Source organism: Agelaius phoeniceus, chromosome Z, assembly GCF_051311805.1.
Source record: "Agelaius phoeniceus isolate bAgePho1 chromosome Z, bAgePho1.hap1, whole genome shotgun sequence".
NCBI classification, from domain to species: Eukaryota; Metazoa; Chordata; class Aves; order Passeriformes; family Icteridae; genus Agelaius; species Agelaius phoeniceus.
In genome coordinates, this window is record NC_135303.1 from 53,233,385 (window position 1) to 53,245,974 (window position 12,590).

The window sequence follows — 12,590 nt, forward strand, 5'->3', positions numbered from 1 at the left end:
CATCTGTCTTACACAGAGCTTTTGTAAGATACCTATCCAAAGTCCTGCTTTGGACATGAAGTCAGGCATTAGAGAAAAATATTGTTAGATTAAATGTTTTCACTCTACTTCTGTGAAGTTTCCTGTGTCTGCCTTTGAAATATCTGCTAATATCTCTCTTTGAGAGAAAATACTTTAGTAAATGAACTGAGGCTCGGCCCAGTTTGGAGATTACTAGGATCCTGATTAAGCAACAGAAAACAATTTTAATTTTTCTCTCCAGGACTATGATAAGTAGCTAGAGACCAGGCTGAGTGGAAAAAAGCCTGAAGGTCATAAAAGATATTAAGGGATTGAGCTACTTAGCAGATGTAAACCTTAAAGAACCGTTTTTTAGATGCTTTTGGTGTCATTGACTATATTCTTGACAGTTAGAGGGCTGTCTATAAGGAAGGTTTTGTAGCTGTACATTCAAAACCAAGATTTCATATACCCTTACTTTATGTTCATCAAAGCTCTGTAGGCATGCTAAGAGATATAGTTAAGGCGTGCCAGTAGGATAAACAAGTTTCACTCTACATTTCTTAAATAGGACCATTGTTCAGAACTGTTGTGTTAGAAGAAATCATCAAGATCAGGTAGATTTCTATGTTCCTGATGAATGAGACTGGGTTTTCTGAAACTTACTTGCATGTTATGGAAGAAGGTATAAATTTTAAAGTTGTATCAAATATTCCTTAACAAGTTAGGTCATCTGTAAATACCGAGAACAGAGCACTGAGCATACCAATGGATAAAGAGTTTCTTTGCCAGTGAAATCAAAAGAGTCCTTCAAACTGCATTGCTTTCTCTTAGGAGATTAGTGAAAGTCTCACACTGAAGATACAGGAGCATAAGAGTAACTATCATTAGATAGATTGCAAACTACATATCTAATGACATGTGGTATTCAAAGCCAACCACCTGAGTGTATAAATTTATTCAGTAAAGCAAAAATTAAGTTGGCCAGCTTCCTTTCATTTTCTGCTTTTAGATTTTCTACATGTGAGAAAACTCCATGTGAAGAAAAAGAATGGGTAGCTGACAAAAAGAAAAAGAAGAGTCGTCTCCATGCTCTACAAGTGACACCAGCTTGCGCAATACATCTGCTTGATGTCACCTTATTCCACAAAAGTTTTCTTTCAGGTTTTCCATGAAGACAGGCTTCACTTTGGTCAGGATGGTAACAAATGGCATCGTTTGGTCTCTGCTCCAGTTTCTGTGGGGGTTTCCCCTCAGGGGTGCTGCTGCATGGTACTCTGGATGCGTGGCAGTAGGTGCATCTTCACCACAGTTAGCCTCCCCTTTCTTTCCATACTGTTGATTCGTTCTCCTTAGCTACTTGTTCTGCCTTGCACCCCTCAGACATGGTCAATCTGCTGTCAAACTGGTTTAGTCTTTGGATGTTGTCAATGTCCCCTGTGCTACTTCAGACAGCGCATGCTCGTTTTGCCTGTTTTGCAAATGAACAAGAAGTATTTCAATTATTAAACAGACTTCTAAAAATGTATTTTTGGTCTCTGTTTCTTTTTTTTTTTATTTTCTCAGAAGCAAGTTATTTTTAAATTTAGAACAGACTTTGTTTCTCCTCAGCAAATACTGGTACAATATTTAGTAATGATTAAAATTGACAGGAACTTAGTACTTTTAAGAAATAACTGTGAACCTTCTGAACAGTTCTTCCATTTGAAAAGTCAGTCTTTTGCTGTCTGTTTTTCAACCTGTGAAGTCCTAAGCTTTTGAGGTGGGGAGAAGTAAACTTGGGAACTACAGGGCACTAGAATATCTTAAAAATAGAGTATTAGTAGGTTTTAAATATTTTGAAACAAAACATTTCATACTAAAATGTAGTCACATTTTCTCATCTCATTATTTGAGATGGTTTTACTTTTTTCAAATATGCTGAGAAAATCTGTGGTTTTTCTATGTGTATGTAATTTTCCTGAAATACGAGTTCCAGAATTCTGGGGTTTAATCAATTAAATAACATTAATTAAGAACAGGAACAGCACAATCAAAAAATGGAGAGTATTTTCATGTGATGATGTTTCATAGAGGAACACATTTGAACTTCCTGAGTGGACTATGTATAACAGAATAAAATATCACTGAAGCTATGAACGATACCAGGGCATTAGCCTTTTTAATGGAACTAAATGGCAATGTAAAATGTTCTTTCCTCTTTCTCAGATGTCAAGCCACTTTAAAGCAGTATATGTCAATCTCAGAAAATGAATATTGGTGATTTTTTACTGAATGCACTTGAATGCTGAAATTATATTCAAAATATGCAACATGTTTTGTGCCAAGAAAATGACTCCACAGTATGACCATCTGCAAAGCAGAAAATACTCTTGGGCAGATTTGGAACTCAGCATGTGGTCTTTACTGCAGACGGCACAATAACTAATTTTACAAGAGATCAGCATAACTCTACACTGATTTTTATCTGAGCCTAGCTAATTAAGCAGAATGTGGCTTAGAAAGGTGTAATATCTGTCTATGTCAAATAATTTTCCTATTAGAAAGGAAACAATTGTAATCACATCCAGCTTTCCCAAATTGTGCAATATCTAGCCAGATATATATGAAGATATATTCAGAACTTTTGGTTTTGCCTTCCTTAGGCAAGGGTTTCCATGCACAAGGCAGGTGATGGCACGATCAGCCTGGTGGCAATACCCGTTCCTGGGCTTGATTTGTATATCAGGTGTTCGTGCTGCTGAGGCATTTCCAAATTTGATTTGCTGACAAAAAATGGTTACATCTACCCTGTCCTTCCTAGCAGTGCAAGCTAAAAAGAAGTCTTTAGGCCATCCTTTCAACATCACCAGGCAATCTGGCTATCTGGTTGGGGAACTGTCACAGAATCATAGAATGGTTTGGGTTGGAGGGGACTGTAAAGACCATTAATTTCCAATCCCCTGCCATGGGCAGGGATACCTGTCACTGGACCAGGTGGCTCGCAGCCCCATGCAACCTGGTCCTGAGCACTTCCAGGGCTGGGGCACCCACAGTTTTTCTGGAAAACCTGTTCCAGTGCATCACCTCCCTCACAGTGGAGAATTTCCTCCTAATATCTTGTCTCAACCTACCATTTCAGTTTGAAGCCATTCCCATCATCTTATCACTAAATGCTCTTCTAAAAAGTCTCTCTTCACCTTTCTTGTAGTCTCCCTTCAGCTGCTGGAAGACAGCTGTTAATTCACCCTAAAGCCTTCACTTCTCAAGGCTGAGGAACCCCAATTCTCTTAGCCTCTTATCATGGAAAAAGTGCTCCATTCCTCTAAGTGTCTTGGTGGCCCTTGGATAAAATACATATTTAGTGCAGTGACAGATGTTTAGTTGTCCTTATTCTTTTTATTTTCTTCAAATACTGCTTCTAGACTCCTTAACTCCCACACAGGAAAAGTACTGTGCCTTCTGTTGCAGGCATGCAAAGAGTTGCTGCCAGGACACTCTGACCTTGATTACACAGAATTGCTCTATGAATATGTTTTCTGAAGTTCCCAGCATTTTTACTAAAAGCATTGTTAACTTGAACCCTGCAGTTGCTTGAATAGATTTAGTATTCACAGAGGTTTAAAACCCAAAGACTCCCAGTCTTCCCATAGCCTTTGGGAACACTGAGTTCTGTAAAACCAAGATATTTTACCAAAAGGAAGACAGATAGGAGGAAACTGAAGAGTGCTTTTTTATGGAGTGAGAAGACACGTAGCCCAGTTGGGGTTTCTTTTTGTTTATGGGGGGTTTTTGTTGGGTTGGGGTTTTTTTTGGTTGGTTGGTTGGTTTTCTTTGTTTGTTAGGGGTTTTTTTAAAGTCTTCTCTGCTCTGCCAAGACAGGGCATGCAAGGAGAAGTCAAGTCTGCCTTGCCCTGGGTTTCACCTTTTTCACCTAGTTATTTCCACTCCTATCTCAAGTGGCAGTTTCGATCAACAAGGTCCTTGAATCAGATGAATCTATTCAGTAGCACAATTAATGTCTGGTTATCAGTGCTGGCAGATAGGAGAGGTACTGCTACAAGACCCAACCCTGCCCTAGAAAAACAAGATTGCATATGTGTTTTTGTTGGGTGCAGTGGCCTGAAAATCCCTTTGTCTTTCTCTAAGTTCTGTGCTGCCACTACAGAGAGAAGATGATGTGGGGAAATAGGAAGAGAAAGGAAATGATAGACTAATTTAATAACTAATCCCTCAAGCACATATCTCAGGAATCCAAGTCCTTTTTGTGAGAGGCAAAACCTACAAGGTATCTCAATGTACCAGCTGAACCACTGGAATAGACAAAGAGGTGACAAGTGTTGGTGATGTCTCTGTGAGAGCAGCTTGCAGTCAAAATGCCTGGGAAACTAAGACACACCTGGTGAAGCAAGAGGCATGGGTCTGAAAGACTGAAGTGGGTTGGAGACTGCCACTGGCCTGAACTTCCCATTCTATTACCTCTAAAGGATTTGCTTCAGCAGAAGAAAGAGATGGGAAACCACAAGTTTTAGCTCTGTAGCCAGTGAGGATGACTCTGTAAAAGATGATGTCTGCTTGTTTTTCATGAGTCAAAGAAAAGCATTTTTAGTGAATTTTTCTTTTGAGAGGTGTACTATTTACTTTTCCCTGGTTACATTTTCAGGAGTTATCCTTGTCTCAGTATTATGGTGATCACTGTCTGATGCCTGCTGTGCTTTATTTCCAAGATGCATCAGACATATTTTAAACCAACTGCTTTTTACTTGCCCTGTAAGAAAATGTAGTAATTACTTTAACTAAAACACTTGTTTGGAGTAAAAAAAATGTGGTGAAGGTGGGAGCTAAATACAGGTGCTGAACCGTGAAATGGGGTATTGTAGCTATAATGGTCTGAGTGCATATGCAAGGCAGGGTTTGTAGTGAGAGGCAATTTTATTAGATAAACAGATGTAGGTGGGGGAAAAAAAGGCATAGGACAAGTTACGGAACAAACCACCTCTTCTCTAGACCTGAAGAAAAGATAGTGTGCTTGAAAGATTTTTTAACCATCTCTTGCTATAAATCTCACACTTCAGAATGGCAGGACTGTAAACCTGCTTCAAGGTGTGTTCCATTCCCCCAGCCACTCATCTCCCCAAACCAATAAAATGTGATTCTTCCAGGTGATTCCAACTTTGAACTGGGCCCAAGCTAAAAGCACAAGGCATGACTGTATGTCAGTTACTGATAGCCACCTGATATAATCTGTCATGTTTGCTAAGCCATTACAAGTTGAATGCTGATTTATGTGTATGGCATTTTTCTCCTGACTCACTTGTTGATCCTGTGCAGAGTTGGAATATACAGCACATGGCATAAAGTTAATATCATTTATGTCTTTATCTAGATGATGTTTCAAGGTTTTGATTATTTTGGCTGTTCTTTATCTTGTAGTTCATTGTTTCCCATTCTTTTGTTTTCTGGTTTCGTTGGTTGGTTGGTTTGGTTTTGAATTTTGGGGGTTTTTGCTTAAAATATTTGTTATTTGCATGGTTTTGGCTCTAAATATAATCTGCTGTTAGTCTCAATACATATAAGAAATAGTTAAACAAGGTTGGGAGTCACCTTTGCTCGCTCCTGTGAAACCATTCTGTCTTGCAGTGGGACAAGCCTATTAAAGTCCTGTGCCTAGTGGTGAGAGGGAAGGCCTGTGTGTGTACAGGAGTAAATTCTAAACACTGACCAGATTAACCATTCAGATAATAAGTTGCCAAATACTGAAAGGAACTGTAAGATTTGTTTGGAGCAGTATGATTTCAAGAGTTTTTGTGATGTAGAGTTACTCTTCTATGAAAGGGTAAAGATTCAAATCCACGTTGGATATGCATTTCTTTCAGTCAACCTGAGTGTGATGGGAAGAATGAAGCAATGTTAAAAAACTGAAATAAATTATTGTTTCAGGCAATGATATTCCCTGTAATATAAATGTAAGGCCACTAATAAACTACTCAGACTGTTTTGAAATAGTATAAATTAAAATGTACATCCCATGTACTCTATAGAATGTCCATATTACCAAGGGTTCTGATACTGTCTAAATCCTGGTGGTTTTGCTCTGACTGGAAAAGTGCATGCTATAGTAGTAAGAAAGATTATGCTTTCTAACTCTCACATTAAAAGAAACATTTTTTTTTTAAAGGTGTTAACCAATGTACAAAAGTGAGACTGGAAGGATGGTATTATGAGCAATATTCTAATTTACAGTGAGAAAAGGTCTTTTTAATAGTGTGAAGAAACATTCTCTTTTTTAGAGGAAAGCTAACTGACCTGCTAACTATCTTCACTTGTGCACAGAAATACAGTTGAAACTGTTCTCTCCAGTGCATTTCAAGCGTAATGAAGAAACCCACACATTCTTTTGCCATAAAGCTTTTTTCTGTCTCTTCAGGGAAGCAATCAGTCGTGTTTGTGAAGCCATGCCTGGTGCCAAAAGAGCCTTCAAGAAACGAAAGGTATTTTTTTTTTTGTAGTGCAGTTGACTGTATTTTCTCTGTACAGCACAGTGGAGACCTGGCACAGCAGGCAGGTGACTTTAAGGCAGCTTTGAGAATTGCAGTTGATTAATCATTTAGAGTACTGGCTGTTTTTACTCACTGTATGTTGTCACTTGCCCTTTTGGTCAGGATCTGCTTTTGTACGCATCTGGAAATATAAGTACATCTAGGATGAAGATTGTGCCTTTGTGTTCCTTCCATAGAAACCTCCTCCTTTTACTTTCTTTCTTTTGTAGATTGTAGGTGGAAGAGTTAAAACCAACAAATGGGATGCCTTTCCATAAAATGCATGAGTAAATTATGGAAATAGGTGCTGGAAGATACAGCAGAAGCTCAAAACATACATAGTTTTGAAAGTGACTAGATTTGTTCTTGAAAGATAGATATACTGATGACATTTAAAGAGTTTGGTTATCACTGATTTCTGGAAATGGAAAGAGCATATGAGGTGATCCTTTGTTACCTCTGCTTTTTCCATAAACACTGATGCTCAGTGATGCTCAGTGTCCAGTGCTGATGGTGAGTCCAGCGTGTACCTGACATCATTACTACCTTGCTTTTATTTTTATTTGTGTGCTGGGAGTTAGTCTTCATAGAGGGAGAGGAGGAAGCCTTGGCTCAGCTCCTGCACTGATGGCTCTCAACAGTCTCTTCCAGAGACCTGCGAGCAAAGCTGGGATGTGGTGCTATCTCTAAGGGAAGAAACATAGAAAGTAGTTAATTATGGCCCTTGTGTGTGTTCTTGAGCAGAGGAGGAGAATGTGCAGGTGAAGGAAAAGGTCTCCCTGCTTCCCCAGCTGCTCCACCATGTAGGCAGAATATCAGCAGAAAGGAATACCATGAAATGCCACTTGTTTGCAATGGAGAATCATACCCTGGTAAAATCAGTCATATGTGACAGGTGTCACAGTGTGATTGGAAATTGTGTCAGAAATTAGGCTATAGTTTCACCTCCACCAAATTTATCTCTTTGGCATTTCTTGGTTCTCTGGCATTTCATTTTAAATTTGAAAGTAAAGACAAAAGTATCTTTCTTCTTAGAAAGCATAATGACACAAAATACAGCTGAAAAAATAAGTTAAACAGAGTTCCAAGTAACTAGTGAGACACCTTGCTGTATTACAGATTTTAAAAGTAATGTTGCTTGTAAGTTGTTGAAAAGAGCAACAGAATTTCAGATAAATATCAAAGACATGTGTCTTTTGCTGGTCTGTACATTCATCATGCTTCTCCCACTAATGGCATATCAATTTGGTTAAGGTGACATGTACTTCCTGAAGCCAAATTTTCACACTTTACCTGCACTATGGGTTGTAATCCTTAGGCATGACTTGGGAATCATGAAGGATTAAGGAAAGAGGAGATACAGAGATACTCAAAAAGAGTTTGTTCAAAAGAGAACTTAATGAAGCCCTAGCTCTGTAACATGAAAGGGTTGAAATAGTGAAGCACATATTACATAGGAGCAGTACGTACGTAGTGTATTTTTAATCACTTAAACAGAAGGGAAAGATGATTAAATTAAATGCATGTAAACTTTCAGGACTGCAGAAGCTCAAGTGTGTCCAGACTGCTAGGAACAATACCATCTATGCTTGCAGGCAGCTCAGAACAAGTGCAAACATAGTGGCAGAAGAGCACTGTCTCCAGTCATTTTGTGTTTATATACTAATGACCAGCACGAATATTCACCAGTGCAAATAGAGCAAGTTAAAGGGCTCGGTCTGTGACTGCTGGGCAGCCTTGTTTTTTACAGGCTGTGGTTACTTGAATGTGACTGCTCTCACGCAGCTAAGTGGTCCCCCATAGCTGTCAAAGGTGAGAAATTTATGAATTTTGATTTGACAGCATAATTTCTATTGCTGCAATACCTCCGAAGAGCTGGTGAAATGCCTATAAAAGTTATCAATACTATTACATCCCCTGTATTTACATTCATAGACTTATTCTCTGATAATGTTTAGATGCATATTTTACCCCAGCACAAAGAGGTTTTATTTGTCTATATCTGGCTTTAACCTACTCTTAAGTCTACAAGCAAAGTCATAGAATGGTTTGAGGTTGGAAGGGACCTTTAGAGGTCATCCAGTCCATAATACTCTGAAGTAATTTTGTGAGCCTTCCATCGCTATCACTGAAGTCCCACTTTCCATGTCGCAAGGGGGTAGAACAGTCAGTAGATGTAGAGCAAACAGTAAATTTCAAGAGTTGAATATATTTTTATAGAACAAGCACATTTTTGTTTTAAGATACTGACTGAAGGCATTCATCTTTGTCTGCTTACTTGGTCCCTTGGTGATGATGACACTAGTGCTGTCTCACAAAACCGCTATTTTTTCTTTTTGGTGAAGAGTATATGAAGAACTGTTTGGCTAGTATCACTATTATTATTATTTATTATTATTATTATTTTTATTATTAGTAGTAGTTGTAGTAGTAGTAGTAGTGGTATAAATGAGAAATAATTTCCAGAGGAAAACAGCTGTTGCAAATTAATGATCTTTGAAAAGTCATAAATTTTTTAGAAGCCTTTAAGGTCACCACTAACCCTGCATACAATGAAGGTCATTCAAAAAAAAAAAATCAAAGAACAAAAATCTGCTTTTTCCCCCCCTCCTCACAGCCACCAAGCAAAGTCCTTTCTAGCATCTTGGGAAAGAGCAATCTTCAGTTTGCAGGAATGAGCATAATGTTGAATATCTCCACCAGCAGCTTAAATCTAATGAATCCAGATACAAAACAGGTGAGTGTAACTTCTGTATTAACTTGTGAGGCTTTTGATGAACAGCCTGCTGCACAATTATTTGCTGTCTGCCAAGTACTCAGTTGCTCAAAATTATTCCCCAATAATGTCATAAAATGAATGAACTCAAAATATAATCATAGTGGAAGTCAGCTTATTTCACTATTCAACACAGTTTTGATAAATTATTTTCTTCTTGCCATGTTTCAGGTAGATGGGTTTTGATATTAAAAGACCTGTGATGTGAAATACCATTATCTGGTTGTGGGAGTTCTTATTGAATAAAATTACAAACTTTCAGAGTCATAAAAGGGGTGTGCTTGGAGCAACAACTAAAACACTGAATGTATGTCCCCAATTTTGTTGTTTTCTTCTCATTTAGAGTCCTAAAGGGCAAACTGTTCCTGAGGTGCTGCCAAAAATACAGCCTCAGGGATTTTGCACTGCAGTGAAAGGCCAGTCTTTTAGAGAGACAAGACAGCCTTTTTAAAGTAGCTCATTTCTTCTTCTTCACTGTGCTGAAGGTACAGACAGAATTTGGGGAATCACTGCAGTGGTTTGTGAATGATGTATGAGATGAGAAAAATCCTTGCTCAGGGTATATATAAAAAGGAAGCAGACAGACATGCGTAGCCACTGCTGTGCTATTTGCTGTGAGCCACATATTGCATTAGGGCATGCAACTTTCTGCCCAGATACAGAGAGAAAAGAAGTAAAATTCCTACCGATGCCTTCAGGGCCTCAGGGTTAAAAAGTAAGAAAGAATATGTATACCATTTATTAAAAAGCTTGCTGTTCATTACTATGTTTTCATTCGTATATCTTCATTCTTATCCTTATTTAGAAAACATCACGATCCTCTGCAGTGAGCATTGAGACTGGGGGAGCAGGGGCGTGACTGGCTGCAGTAGTCTGTAGCCTTACTATGGAATATGAACAGCAGTGCTTCTCATAAGGACAATTACTCCCCTCAGAAGCATAAGAACGTGATGTTAATTAGCTCCACCAAGGAAGTGCCAAACACTGAAAGTCAGCTTGTCTTCAGCCAATGCTAGGACAGAAATGTAGTTAAACTCATTTATTTCAAAGAGTCATCCCCTACATGTTTTGCCTTTTCTCTGAGTTGACAAAACTGTTCATCTTCCTTTTATATCATTCTTTTTGAGGTAGACACTTCTGGGTGCTGCAGGCCTGAGAAATGTCTGGTTTCTCAGAGATCCCTGATCTGGCTGTGGCCTCCCCTTTTTCTTGTTTATGCCAAGGATTTGCTTTGCAGATAAGCATGGCCCAGCAGCTTTGCCCTTTGAGGCTCCATACAGGAGGATAGCTGCAAACTTCTGTAATAGGGTCTTTTTCCTGGCAGATCTGAAAGGAAAGAAAAGACAAGCCAGGGTTGTTGGCCCTTGTGGTAGAAGGAAAGCAACTCCATGTACCTCTGCACAACAGTTCTGTGAACATATTGAGCAGGGATGAGTGGAACATGATTTTGTTTTGCTTATTTCTTTTAAATGAAGGTTGGCATAGATTAAAAGGCTTCTGAGCTGTATGCCAACATTAGTGAATTGCTTTATTTTAAACAATGCAAGGCATTGATAGTTTGCTGTATCTCTTTTCAGTATTTTGATATTGGTAGAGATGAGGTGGGGAATACCCCAACTTCAAACTAAATTAGCTGTGGCATTCAAAAAAATGCCTGACTTGAACTAATGTTTTCAAACACTTTTCAGCTTCCTTAAAATTTGGAAAAAAATAGTTTAGCGACAGTCTGAAGTAATTTTTTTTTACATGCTAAAATAGAAGATTAGGTTATTTGCACTTGTCAAGATAATGATAATATGAAATTGCGTAACAGAACTTCACTACTTTAGTTCTATTGTTGGGATAATCTACATTCTATATATATTCTATGTACTATATATTCAATTTTTACTTCTTTAAGAGAAGGAAATCCTCACTGCTGAGTAGCAGAACACTAATTTACAAGTGTACTCTTAAAAACTAACCACATCTTTGGAGGATGTTGTGGGACAAGCAGGGCTATTGAAAATGAAGTGCTCTTTACATGAAAGAAACACTACAAATAGTAGTCACCTCTCTCTGACTTAGTGAAGCAGCAAGATTCAGAGGAAGTTCTGTCAAATTTTTTTCTTTCCAAGGAAGGCAGTTGATAGTTCATGTCTTTAAGAAGCAGGTTAGGGAAAACAGCACAGAGAATAGTTTTCTACCCTATTTTGTTTTTTCCAGAATGGTTTGTTGTGTGTGGCTCCCTCTCCAAAGTGAAGAACCAAGATCTTAATTCTTATTGTCAGATGCTCTGAGGCACTTAACAGCAGCCTGTCCCATCCCAGATGAATCCCTTGGCATGGCTTCTGTGACTCAAATATCAAGTGAAAATTTCTTTCAAATGACCTTTTCTTTCTTGGTTGTTACATTATTTCATTATTAAAAGATTTTGTACATTGATTCTCAGAATAGCAGAGATGTTCTGCTTTTATTAGAGGTTCAGGACAAATTGTCTTTTCCCAGAGAAATATCATATTAATTCAAATTGTACATAAGCAATTTGAATTTCAAATACCCTGGAGTGTGCCTGTGAATTTGTCCACAATACTACGCTGCAGCTAGATTCAAAATTCTGCTTGCATATTGTAAACATGTTGATATTTGAAACATAAAATGACACAGTAGGTATTGGATGCAATGTTAGGAATCTTAGCTGGTGTAGAGTTGGCATGGTTTCATTGATTTCACCAGAGTGGCATCAGCAGAAAAATGGTTTGATGAATAGGACCTTTTGTTTCATTCATCATTATCTGTAATAAAGAAAGTGAATTTTAGCAGATTAAAATTTCTCCAAAGACACTTTCTGACAGGTCTGTATGATTTACTAGAGTTCTGAGTACATTTAGCAATCTTGCAGTATCCTGATATATTTTAAAGAACACCGGAACAGAAACATTTATCCTTAAGTTTGTTTATATTATCATGCTGCTCTTTGAAGTCCCTGTAGGTAATTTTGATCTTGATTTTGGATTTTCACCAGCATACAAGCAAAAAACTGAAATCAGAATTGCAAACTGTAAGAAACCCATCTGACTCACACTTATTCTTTCTGATCCATACAGATCATAGCAAATCACCATATGCAATCCATCTCCTTTGCGTCTGGAGGTGATCCGGTAAGCATTTCTGTAAAGCCTTCTCCCACACAGAAACTGCTTTACGAGGGCCGTGTGACAAAATTTAAAGCACATCTTACTAAAAGAAAAATACAACCACAACTCAACTCCTGTTTCTTCTTTCATAAATTTTTCTTGATTGTTGCGATCAAGCTC

General features: G+C 38.1%; 1 protein-coding gene across 8 annotated transcripts in view; it reads left to right on the forward strand.

The window, feature by feature from the left end:
* The window catches only part of SHC3 (SHC adaptor protein 3), a 59,366-nt gene that overhangs the window by 23,832 nt on the left and 22,944 nt on the right, over positions 1 to 12,590 (forward strand). For all 8 annotated transcript variants that reach the window (XM_077171791.1, XM_077171793.1, XM_077171792.1 and 5 more), the window contains 3 exons: positions 6,407 to 6,470; positions 9,136 to 9,255; positions 12,381 to 12,434. In XM_077171791.1, the coding sequence (XP_077027906.1) occupies positions 6,407 to 6,470; positions 9,136 to 9,255; positions 12,381 to 12,434 (238 nt within the window). The remainder of the gene's footprint in view (positions 1 to 6,406; positions 6,471 to 9,135; positions 9,256 to 12,380; positions 12,435 to 12,590) is intronic.